Source organism: Myotis yumanensis, unplaced genomic scaffold (genome assembly GCF_028538775.1).
Source record: "Myotis yumanensis isolate MYYU_CA2020_CCGP unplaced genomic scaffold, mMyoYum1.0.hap1 SCAF_6, whole genome shotgun sequence".
NCBI classification, from domain to species: Eukaryota; Metazoa; Chordata; class Mammalia; order Chiroptera; family Vespertilionidae; genus Myotis; species Myotis yumanensis.
In genome coordinates, this window is record NW_027223757.1 from 84,459,484 (window position 1) to 84,472,505 (window position 13,022).

The 13,022-nt window shown below is 38.5% G+C and overlaps 1 protein-coding gene across 1 annotated transcript in view; it reads left to right on the forward strand.

The window, feature by feature from the left end:
* ZNF318 (zinc finger protein 318) overlaps window positions 1-2,715 on the forward strand; it is a 36,884-nt gene extending 34,169 nt beyond the window's left edge. The window contains exon 11 of the mRNA XM_070418543.1: window positions 2,474-2,715. Within this exon, the coding sequence (XP_070274644.1) occupies window positions 2,474-2,479 (6 nt within the window). The 3' untranslated portion in view covers window positions 2,480-2,715. The remainder of the gene's footprint in view (window positions 1-2,473) is intronic.
* The last annotated feature ends 10,307 nt before the right edge of the window (window positions 2,716-13,022 follow it).

A 13,022-nucleotide genomic window follows, 5' to 3' on the forward strand; every position in this document is an offset into this window, starting at 1 on the left:
GAGGAAGAATGGGGAGAGGTATGTGTGTATTTAGGGTTGGAGTGGGGGTTGGAGTTACAGTATACAGACATCCAATGGGGACGTTAAGTATTTATATTTTAAAGGGTAGAGGTGAGTTCAGAGAGGAAATGGCATAAAAAGGAAGTGCGGTGGGGTTTTAAAAATACATCCCTAAAACTTGGTTCTCACTTCAATAAAGCTTACCTACCAAGACCAGGATGAGAATCTAATGAGCAAGATTTTCATTTATTAACAATTTTTTGAGAAAATGGACGAATGAAAATTGTTCGGCGTTGTGAGCACATTTCTTCTGTGTGGAGTTTAATTTTGCAATAATGTTTACGTAATTTTAAGTAAAAAATATGCATACAGTAACAATATTCATTGATAAGCCAAGCTGTTGAACTTAAAATGAAAATCTTTTGCCCTTAAAAAAGAAAAATCAGTTGGTTGGAGCATTGTCCTGATTTTAGTCCCCAGTGAGGGCACATATAAGACTCAACCAGTGGATGCATAGATAGGTAGAGCAACAAATTGATATTTCTCACTGCCTTCCTCTTCTAAAATCAACCAATACATTAAAAAAAAAAATCATCCTGATTTGCCCTCAGCCCTTAAACATTTTCAAAAGACCATGTACATTTTCATTGTAGCACTTAATGTGGTTGTAATTTGACATTTATGTGTTTCTTTGATTCATATTGCCTCCCTTCCCCTCAACTAGATTACAAACTCCCCAAAGTAGTCTGTCATTGCTTACTGTTTTTTACCATTGTATTTACAGTGCGTAGTTGCCTGGCACAAAAGAGTGCGCAATAAAAGTTCATTTAAAAAGTCAGTGTGGGGCCCTGGCCGGTGTTACTCGGTGGTTAGAGCATTGTCCTGTGCACCGAAGGGTTGTGGGCTTGATTCCCTGTTGGGGCGCGTAACCAATAAATTTTTCTTTCCCATATATGTTCTCTTCCTCTCCCTTTCCCTTCCTTTCTCTAGAATCAGTGAAAACAAACAAAACAGTCCTCGGGTAGGATTTTTAAAAAATAGAAGCAATGTAGTAATAGTAACTATTTTTTATTAACTGATTGTTAATACTTAGCAATTTATAAGTGGGTAAAAGCTATACATTGATTGTATTTGTTGGATGCTTAGTACTGCACAAGCCAGCTCTCTGTCCTCTTGCTTCTGTCCTGGATCTTTGTATACAAAGCACTGTCTATTACAATGAGTTCATGTCAAGGCTGCCAGTGACCCCTTCATTTCAATAGCATTCTGGAATAGTGGTGGCAGGCCAGAAGGGGGACACACTGGCCCTGAAACTCCTAGAAGAAAAATTGAGGATGGGAAATGGGGGTAAACTGACCTTAGAGTTAGCAATAAAAGGCTTTGGGTACTCTGATTTTCAGAAGACTCCCTTTCTCCTTCCAGCCAGATTTTATAGGCATGTTGAAGTTAGTTGGTCAAACTCCAAATCTCTCTGATTTGGCTGAAGGAATAATTCAACCCTTTATGGCTCAACATCATCTTGTCACCTCATCAAAACTACATCAAGCTGCCAATTTTATTCTGTAAGGAAGCAGAAACATTAACCAAAAAAGGTTGCTTTTGGAAGAGGGATGCTTTCACTTTTTATTTTGTATCTTTTTTGTTTCAACATTCTGACCATGAAATGCATTTATATAAAATAAAATATTCTATACACAAAACATGTATACACACATATAAAATATATAATATTTATGTCAGGAACTGTTTTTTGGTGCTGTGGAATAATAGACCAGGTTTTTCTTTTTCCTTCTATATACTTTTATATATTAAAAATTTTTTTTCCATCATTACAAATAGGTCTTGCTGCTTTTCCCTCAAGACTCCCTAGATTCCTCTAACTCCCATCAAGGCTGAGCAAAACACACACTTTAAGAATCTCTATTCTTGATGAAAACCATTTTTTTCTTCTTCCTCTCTTCTGTTCCCTTTCTCTTGCCCTGACATCTGTTGAGCTGGTTATGTATTTCCTTTCATGCTGTATAAGCACTTGGATTTATATTACATAAATCAAGATTCCTGTTTTCACAAAGCTTATTTTAATAAAGGTACTCTATATATCACAAAGTCTTCGTTGCATGCAAAAAGACAACTCATATCCAGATGTATTGATTGGAAGCTTTACCGGCTTTTCCTTCTACTTGTTGAGGATCAGGCAAGAAAGGAGTTTTGTAGAAAATAAGGGAAATGAGCATGCTTAATGGAAGTGAATGAGCAGGGTAAAAATGGAGTCAGAGTTAAATAATGGTAGAGGATGTAGAGAAAGAAAGCAAAGAGATAAAATCAACCATATTAAGGTATTATTTTTCTCTTATCTCTCTGCTACTTTGCCCATGCTAAAGTTCTGTCCAGCCCTCCTATAGCATACCTACATAAGGATAAATTATGATGACATTTACTGACCCTTCACCTACCTATCCTCCTTTCTTTTCAGGAGTAATTGCAGAAGCCTTCAGATTTCCAGAAGGAAGGATTGCAGAAGACATCTCTGCCCCAGTGATAGAAGCCACAGGTACCACAGAAATGATGAGTGTCCTTGGGGCCAATAGGCAGTCACCTCTAGAGTCTGACTTGCAGAAGGTGGGTATGGCTGCTGGGGCAGGAGTGGGTTGTGGAGGAGGTCCTGTCATTTTAGCTGCTAGTAAATGGTGAATTGAGTGAGCAAATATGTATGTACTAGAGGCCTAGTGCACGAAATTTGTGCACTTGGGTGGGGGGCCCTCAGCCCAGCCTGTGCCCTCTCGCAGTCTGGGAGCCCTCGGCGGATGTCCAGCTGCCGTGGAGGCGGGAGAGGCTCCTGCTACTGCCTGTGCACTTGCCAGCCGTGAATCCGGCTCCTGTGTTGAATGTCTGCCTCCTGGTGGTCTGTGTGCATCATAGTGACCGGTCGTCCCGATGTTTGGTCGATTTGCATATTGGCCTTTTATTATATAGCTTGTCAGTAGAGGAGGAACAAGATGAAGAGAGGCATAGGAGAGAGATGTTTTAAACTTGCCACTCCTCATCTCAAATCATCTTCTAACTTCCATCAATCATTTTGTGCCATAATACTTATGTTAAAGGTGTGGAGTTTAGATCGTCTCATGCCTCCTGGGCCTTGGATCCAAGTGTTCCCAACAAGGAAAACATCTCCTATCTTGATTTCAGACTTCTTTACTGGTCCATACAAGAATCAAGGTAGAAAATTGGTATATCCTTAGAGGAGGAGTATGAGTAGACAAAAGGGGCTCAAGGAAAGGCATACAATCACAAAGGAGGTGTCTGAATAATCCTTGAACTTCAGACTTCAGCTGTTAACCAGTTTCCAATCAGTTTTACTGTCTCTCCTGCATACATTGAAACAATTGTTACACAGAAGCAAGGCAGCATCATTTCAAAATACCAAGGAAATACCTTACTCTCTCCATCTAAATTGCCAGTGGGTCCTTCTTTTGTGCTTTGGGACTGTAGGCTTAGGAACACAGTGAAGATGAGAACCAGAACCAAATAAAATTTAGCTGAGCTTTAAGTCCTTTATAAACTCTAGATTCATTTATGTCTGAGCTTCCCCTGCTCCAGATTTACCCTTAAAAATAGTAGCCTAGTTTTGTTCCCTATATATAATTCCAGGCACTTTCAGTGTCTTGTAAGTCTAATTTTTGCCCAGATAAGTATATGGTTTGGGTAACTTTTGGGAATACTCATAACATTACAAATATTTAAAAATGTACAAACAGCCCTAACCGGTTTTCTCAGCGGATAGAGCATTGTCCTGCGGACTCAAGGGTCCCAGGTTCGATTCCGGTCAAGGGCATGTACCTTGGTTGCGGGCACATCCCCAGTAGGGGGCGTGCAAGAGGCAGCTGATCGATGTTTCTAACTCTCTATCCCTCTCCCCTCTTCTCTGTAAAAAATCAATAAAATATATTTAAAAAATAAATAAATAAAAATGTACAAAGGTATCAATAGAATAAGAAGTAAAGGGTAAGAAGTATCTTGGGGCCTCTTGCTGCTGAACTCAATTAAGGGCTACTCATTCCTAAAGCATGACCCTGTAGATGAAGCAACGGAAACAGCCTAGTGCCAGGCTGCCAACACTTTGTCACCACCACTTTATCTCCCGTGCTCCAGCCCAAGATAGGCTTCTCATCAGTTACCACATTCCTTGGGTCAGGGGCAATCAAGGGAATTGGTCACAGCTTTCATTCCTCACTATAACTCACCTACTAACCAGTCCCTGGTTTGCTGCGTAGACCTCCATTTTCCAGTTGTGTCTGAAGCCCCCCTTTAAGAGGTGCTGACCTGGGGGATGGGCAGGAGGAAAGGGAACATTTTTTAGAATAATGTTTTTCCCTTTGGGTTTCTTAAAAAAAAAGAGAGAGATAGTTTTTATTGATTTCAGAGAGAGGAAGAGAGAGATAGGAACATCAATGATGAGAGAGAATCATCAATCAGTTGCCTCCTGTACACCCCCTACTGGGGATTGAGCCCACAACCCAGGCATGTGTCCTGACCGGGAATCAAACTGTGACCTCCTGGATCATATATCAACGCTCAACCACTAAACAACACTGGCTGGATAGTAATAACTTTTTAAAAATAAAATGTTATGTTAAAGTATAAGGTGCATATGAAAAAAAACACAATTTGGATGCCTTTTATTTCTTCTTCTTGTCTAATTGCAATGGCTAATACTTCCAGTACTATGTCGAACAGGAGTGGTGAGAGAGGGCATCCCTGTCTTGTTCCTGTTCTTAGGGGAAATGGTTTTAGTTTTTGCCCATTGAGTATGATGTTGGCTGACAGCTTCACTTTTTTGATAATGTCCTTTGATGCACAAAATATCTTAATTAATTTATTTTTTGTTTGTGGTTTTGGTGTAATATCTAAGAATCCATTACCAAATCCAAGGTCATGAAGAGTTACCCCTATGTTTTCTTCTATGAGTTTAATAGTTTTAGCTCTTTATTTAGGTTGTTGATTCATTCGTAGTTCATTTTGTATATAGTATAGGGTCCAACTAAATTTTTTTGCATGTAGATATCCAGTTATTCTAGCACCATTTTTTGAAGAGACTGTCTTTCCTCATTGATTGGACTTGGCACTCTTGTTGGAAATCAGATGGCCATAGATATATGGGTTTATTTCTGGACTTTCAATTCCATTTCATTGGGTTATATATTTGTCCTTATGCTAGTACCACTATTTAGATTACTGTAGCTTTGTACTAAGTTTTGAAATTGAGAAGTTTGAAATTGACTTCTTTTTGAAGATTGTTTTGCTATTTGAGCCCCCTTGAAATTTTATGTGAATTTAAAGATTGGCTTTTCTATTTCTGCAAAAAAGGGCCAATGGAATTTGGACAGGGATTGCATTGACTCTTTAGATCATATTGGATAGTAGTGCCATTCTAACAATATTAAGTCTTCCAATCTATGAGCATGGTATGCTTTTCCATTTACTTAGGTCATCTTTAATATCTTTCAGCAGTACAGTTGACCTTTGAATATGTGGGAGTTAGGGGTGCCAACCACCCACACAGTCAAAAATCGGCATGTAACTTAAGTCCGCCCTCCTCATATGCATATTCCCAACCTCTGATTGAAAATATAGTTGACCCTTGAATGTAGGTTTGAATTGCCCAGGTCCACTTACATGTGGATTTTTTAGTGGATCAACTGTATTTTGTAGTTTTTCTGTATTTTATTTTTATTCCTGTATATTTTTATTTTTTAAATATATTGTTTTATTGATTTCAGAGAGAGAGAGAGAGAGAGAGAGAGAGAGAGAAACATCAATGATGAGAGAGAATCATAGATCAGCTGCTTCTCACACGTCCCACACTGGGGATCGAGCTCGGCATGCCCTGACTTCCCAGGAATTGAACCCTGACCTCCTGGTTCATAAGTCGATGCTCAACCATTGAGTCACACTGCCAGGCGCTTTTCTTGTATATTTTTATTTTTATTCCTATATATTTTAGGTTAAATTTATTCCTATATTTTATTATTTTGTATGCTGTTATAAATTGAAGTGTTTCTTAATTTCCTTTCAGATTATTCATTGCAGTTATATAGAAACATAACTGACTTTTAAGTGTTGATCTTATAACCCTGCAACTTTGCTGAAAGTGTTAATTTGTTCTGGTGTCATTGTTTTCATTCTTTGGGAATTTTTTATATTCATAGGGTCATGTCATCTGGGTATCGGTAGTTTTACTTCTTTTCCTCATTGGATACCTTTTATTTCTTTTTCTTACCTAATTTCTTTAGTTAGAACATCCAGTACAATACTGAAAAGCAGTGGTAAAAGTGGCATCCTTAGTCTTGTCCCTAATTTTAGGGGTAAAACTTTTAGTCTTTACCCTTATGATGTTAGACATAGGTTTTTCATAAATGCCCTTTATCATATTGAAGGAGTTTCCATATTTTTCTGTATTTTAAAAGTTATTTCCTTAATGGTTACATGAGGATTACAATTAACACAATAAGTTTATAACAATCCAGTTTGAATTGATACCTATTTAGCTTTGAAAGTATACAAAAAAATCTACTCCTATATAGCTCTGTCTCCCTCCTTAGGTTGTTTTTATAACAAATTACATCTTTATATATTGTGTGCCAATTAACATAGAATTATAATTATTGTTTAGGCATTTGTCTTTTGAATCATAGAAAACAAAAAGAGGAGTTACAAATTAAATACATAATAATATTGGCTTTTATATTTACCTATGTGGTTACCTTTAACACATTTAAAATTTTTCTTTGTATGGCTTTGAGTTATTGTCTAGTGTCCTTTTTATTTCATCCTAGAGGGCTCCCTTTATCATTTTTGGTAAGGCTGGTCTACTAGTAATGAACTCACTCAGCTTTTGTTTCTCTGAAAAGATCTTAATTTCCCCTTTGTTTTGAAGGATAGTTTTGTTGAATATAGAATTCTTGGTTGAAAGTCCTTTTAACAGTTTAAATATGCCACCTGACTACCTTTTGGCCTGTGGCTTTTGATAAGAAATAAGCTGTTAATCTTACTGAAATTCTCTTTAATGATAAGTCACTTCTCTTGTTCTCTCTTTATCTTTTGACAGTTTGATTATAATGTTTCTTGGAGTATATCTCTTTGAATTTGACCTACTTTGAGTTTGTTGTACTTTCTTAATTTGTAAATTCATGTCTTTCATCGAATTTGGGGAGTTTTCAGCCATTTAAAAAATAAAAAATAAATACTTTCTGCCTCTTTCTCCCTCTACTCCTTCTGGGATTTTTGTAATGCTTATCTTGGTCTGCTTGGTAGTGTCCTCTGGTTCCCTTATCTCTATTCATTTTCTTTATAAAAAAAATTTTTTTAAATCCTTACCCAAGGATATTTTTTCATTGATTTTTAGAGAGTGGAAGGGACAGAGGGTGGGAGAGAGGAGAGAGGAGAGAGAGAGAGACAGACATTGATGTGAGAGAGACACATTGATTGGTTACCTCCTGCACACGCTGTGACTGGGAATTGAATTTTGACTCTTCCATGCGCAGGATGACTGACACTCCAGCCACTAAGCCACACTGGCCAGGGCCTGTTCATTTTCTGTGTTCTTTTTTCTTTCTGCTTCTCAGACAATAATTCCAATAGTTATATCTTCAAGTTTACTCATTTTTTTCTTCTTCCAGGTTAAATCTATTGAACCTCTGTAGTGAGTTTTTTATTTCAGCTACGGTACTTTTTAGCTCTAGAATTTTTATTTGGTTCTTTTTACAATTTATATCTCTTTATATTCTCTATTTGTTCATTTTCCTGGTTCCCTTTAATTTTATGTCCATTGTTTTCCTTATTCTGAGTATATTTAGGACAATTGATTTAAAATATTTGTCTAGTGAATCCAATATTTGGGATCCCTTGGTGATGGTTTCTATAAACTTCTTTTTTAAATTTATTTTTTAAATTTTGTTTTATTGCTTAAAGTATTACAAAGAGTATTACATATGTCTCCTTCCACCCCCCCACCCCCCCCCCCCCCGGACAGTCCCCCGGCCTCCCCTACCCCCAGTGTCTTATGTCTATTGGTTATGCTCATATGCATGCATACAAGTCCTTCAGTTGATCTCTTACCCCCCCTCCCGCCCCCCAACCCTCCCCAGCCTTCCCACTGTAGTTTGACAGTCTGTTCGATGCTGCTCTGCCTCTGTATCTATTTTTGTTCATCAGTTTATAATAGTCTTTATTATCCATAAATGAGTGAGATCATGTGGTATTTTTATTTCATTGACTGGCTTATTTCACTTAGCATAATGCTCTCCAGTTCCATCCATGCTGTTGCAAATGGTAATAATTCCTTCTTTTTTACAGCAGCATAGTATTCCATTGTGTAGATGTACCACAGTTTTCTAATCCATTCATCTGCTGATGGGCACTTAGGCTGTTTCCAGATCTTTGCTATGGTAAATTGTGCTGCTATGAACATTCTATAAACTTCTTTTACACCTGTGAATGAACCATATTTTTTCTATTTTAAACTTGTGACTTTTTGTTTAACATTTTTAATATTATATCTCACTCTGGAGATGAGATCCCTCCCCCCTGGTTTGCTGTTGATTATTCAAGGCTGTAATAATTCATTTATTGACTTTTCCAAACTATTTTTGCTAAGACTATATACTGAAATCTCTGTTTCATTATCTTAGCAGTCAGTCAGTAACCTGACAGAGATTTCTTTAAATGTTTGGAATGAAAAACAAAATAACAGAAAAAAACACACCAAAAATCATCTCTCCTGGTTTTTTCAGATTGGCTTTGAACTGGAGCAACTTCAATACTAAGTCAGTTTGTCTAAAATGCTACCTTAGCCTTTACCTCTTGGTTGCATGGATCACAAAGATCAGCCAAAGGTGCAAGCCTAGAGTCCTCTCAAGTCTTTTCTGAACATGCATCGGTCTTGGGCATGCATTTTGCTTGCCAGATTTCCCCATAGCCCTTCCAAGTCCTTATTTTCTTGTGTATCTTGCTCCTCAGTCTCCTACTTTCCAGGCTTTTAGATCTCTCTGCATTTTTTTGTCCATTCATTGTCCCTTCTTCTAGGCAGCCACAGATAGTATATATCTTTATATGCTTTCAGCAGATGCCACTTGGAAAGCTGCTCCAGCCTGAGAAGGGCAAAACAGACAACCTCAGCACAGGTTCCTCAGGGAACCACTAGACAGGGCAAAATTCTCAGCCACAAACTTCTGAGAACAAGGTACATATTGCCTCCCCTGGTACCAGTAAACCATACCAGAAATGTGGCTGCTGTCCCCCTGCCTGGCATCAAGCTCTGGAAGTAGGGGGTGGTAGACAGGTAAGTACAAATATCACAGCGCTTTGTTACTAAAGTTTAGCTGCTGCTTTTTTCATTAAGCACACCACTGGTTGCACTCCATTGTAGTTTTTTTAAAATTATATTCCAGAGTTCTAGACAAGTTGATTATCAGTTTTTGCCAGCTTAATGATGCTTCAGTGGAGGAACTGATTCTTGGAGCTCTCTACTTTGCCATTTCTGTGACATCACACTATGTTTAACTTTTTGAGGAACTGTTAGATTATTTTTCACAGCAGTCATACTGTAATGGAGACGACCACCAGGGACTCTGATCAAGATTTAGGAGCCTTTATTAAGCTGGCCAGCAACTACAGTTACAGCACCCTGCCGAAGCAAAGGCTGAACTGCAGTGCCGACTACAGGAGTTACAGCATTTTTATTTGCAAAAACCACAAAGTTAGTTACAAAGCCTTGTTCACACAATTTGTTCCCGACACAGTACAGCATCAGTACAGTGACCACCTTCCTATCTATGTGTTCTAAGAACAGAGAGCACAGGGTGCCCCGCCTGGCCAAAGCACCAGATATGCCGCCCAGCACAGTACCACTTCACTTTCCTACCAGAAATGTGTTTCATTTTCTCTAATGTGTTACAATTTTTCCAGTAATTGAATTTTCTGTTTTCCTTTTTTTTCATGTAGCCATCCTAGTGGGTGTGAAGTGGTATCTCCTTAGGGTTTTGATTTGCATTTCTTCTAATGATGTCGTGCATCTTTTCATGTGTTTATTGCCCATTTGTCTATCTTCTTTGGAGAACTATCCAAATCCTTTGCCCATTTTTTTTTTCTTCCAACATATTTTATTGATTTTTCACAGAGACGAAGAGAGAGGGACAGAGAGCCAGAAACATCGATGAGAGAGAAACATCGATCAGCTGCCTGTTGCACACCTCCTACTGGGGATTTGCCCGAAACCAAGGTACATGTCCTTGACCGGAATCGAACCTGGGACCTTTCAGTCTGCAGGCCGATGCTCTGTCCCCTGAGCCAAACCGGTCAGGGCTCCTTTGCCCATTTTTAATTGTACAGTGGGGCCTTGACTTAACAAGTATCCCGACTAACGAGTTTTCTGAGATACCAGCTGTCTCTCGACCAATTTTTTACATTGAGTTGACAGAGTAATTTGAGTTAATGAGCTCCTTAACGAACTCAGTCTTGGAACGAATTAAACTCGTAAGTCAAGGCCCCACTGTATTACTTATCTAAGATCCATTTCTTAGATCCATATTATTTTATAGTCTTTTTAAAAAAATATTTTTTTATTGACTTCAAAGAGGAAGGGAGAGGGAGAGAGAGATAGAAACATCAATGATGAGAGAGAATCATTGATTGGCTGCCTCCTGCATACCCCACACAGGTAATCTAGCCCCCAACCCAGGCATGTGCTCTGACTGAGAATCGAACTGTGACCTCCTGGTTCATAGGTTGACACTCAACCACTGAGCCATGCCAGCCGGATTATAGTTTTTTTTTGTTTGTTTGTTTGTTTTTTAAATATATATTTTATTGATTTTTTACAGAGAGGAAGGGAGAGAGATAGAGAGTTAGAAACATCGATTAGAGAGAAACATCGATCAGCTGCCTCCTGCACATCTCCTACTGGGGATGTGCCCACAACCCAAGTACATGCCCTTGACCGGAATCGAACCTGGGACCTTTCAGTCCGCAGGCCGACGCTCTATCCACTGAGCCAAACCGGTTTTGGCTATAGTTTTTTTTTCTTAAAGGTTATTCTGAAAATCATGCATTAAGAAAATATGTATGTTTAAAAAGAAAATATGTATACAAAGCTATCTACAGTGTCAGAACTTCGCACAAAATGATGTAATGCTAAAATGCAAGAAGGAGTACTTCTACCTGTGTAAAAGTGCATACTGTATTAATTAGAGTCTTTTGGTTGTAACAGAAATCCAACTCAAGCAAGCTTAAGACAGAAATGGATAGAGGTTATTTTACGCCTTGGTGACTAACTCATGTGGCTCAGTGGTTGAGTGTCAACCTTTTAACCAGGAGGTAATGGTTCTATTCCGGGTCAGGGCACATGCCCAGATTGTGGGCTTGATCCCCAGTAAGGAGCGTGCAGGAGGCAGCCGATCATTGATTCTCATCATTGATGTTTCTATCTCTCTCTCCCTCTCCCTTCCTCTCTGAAATCAATTATATATATATTAAAGGATTTAAAAAATTTACGCCTTGGTAACTGAGAAATTGAGGTACAGTTAGATTCAGGAGGTTCGAGATGTCATCAGGACTCTCTTTATTCCCTCAGCTCTGCTTGGCCTCATTTTCTCTCCACTCAGGGGCAAGATAGCCCTACAGTCTCAAGCTACCATGGTCCTTATAGGCTTCGCTCTAGAAAATGAAAGTGTATTTTTCCTTATAACACTAGAAAAGTCTCAGAGAGAATGTTGATTAGTGTGACTTGGGCCACATTTCTATTTCTGAACAATTGCTGTGGCTAGGTAGATGAAGTACTCAGACCAGGCCCAGGTCATAAGCTCACCATGGGAAGGCAGAGTCTACCCCACTGAACAATCTAGACTAAGTTGAATTAATGTGGAATGTGGGGAGATGAAGTTCTCCAAAGGAATTGCTTCTAAGTAGAAAATAAAATGATGCCTATAGAGCTACAAAGATTCAGTGCCTTCTTTGTAGTCATTTTCTTTGTGGCTGCTTATCAAGAGATGGGTGCTCAAGTTCTTGTCCCTACTGAGATACTGGTAATTGCTGTCCTCTTTTGTGTGTGTAATAGTTGGGGTGGAGGACTTGTAAGAGATTAGAAATAAAGTTCTTATAGCTTTGCCTGTTCCAAAAGTTCAGGAGAGAAAAAGATCAAACATTTTGGAGTTGGCAAGAGGCTGGAAATTGACTCCTGATTCTGTGACCTTGAGCTTCATGAAGAAACTGAAAACTATATAAAGGTAAGCATTTGTACTTGCCTTAATTAATCAGATTAAATTGTTTTAGTTCTATTAACATAGTCTCATGACCTGGAAGGGCTGTTCTTTTCTGGTGCGTGGGAGAAGAGGTAGCGGAGGTGATGATGGTGGTGAGGACTATTCTTGTATATTGTAAAAAAAATTACCCCCAAGACCTTAATAAGAAAATGAGGAAATTGCTGGTAGGGCATTGCCACCCTTTATAAACAAGCTGACCACCAAATCTCACTTCTCTTTTTTTTCTTCTCAGTTTCTAACATATGGATACATTTTTCATGCTACAAATTATTTATAGGTAGTTATTTTTATATACTTTTAGATGAAATATGCATTTCCAAGTGATAATTGAGAAGCCAACTGCATCTTTGCATGGAAAACACTTTATTTTATTTATTATTTATTTTTTTATTGTCTGAAGTTTTACATATGTCTCCTTTTTCCCTGATTGACCTCCCCACCACCCCAGCCATTCCTACCCCAGGCAAGCCCCTACCACCCCAGTGTCTGTGTCCATTAGTTATGCTAATATGCATGCATACAAGTCCTTTGGTTGCTCTCTTAACCCCCTCGACCCATCTCCTCTGCCATTTGTCTCTAGATCTAGTTTTGTTCATCAGTTTATGTTGATCATTATAGTCCACAAATGAGTGAGATCATGTGATATTTATCTTTCTCCGACTGGCTTATTTTGCTTAGCATAATGCTCTCCAGGTTCATCCATGCTGT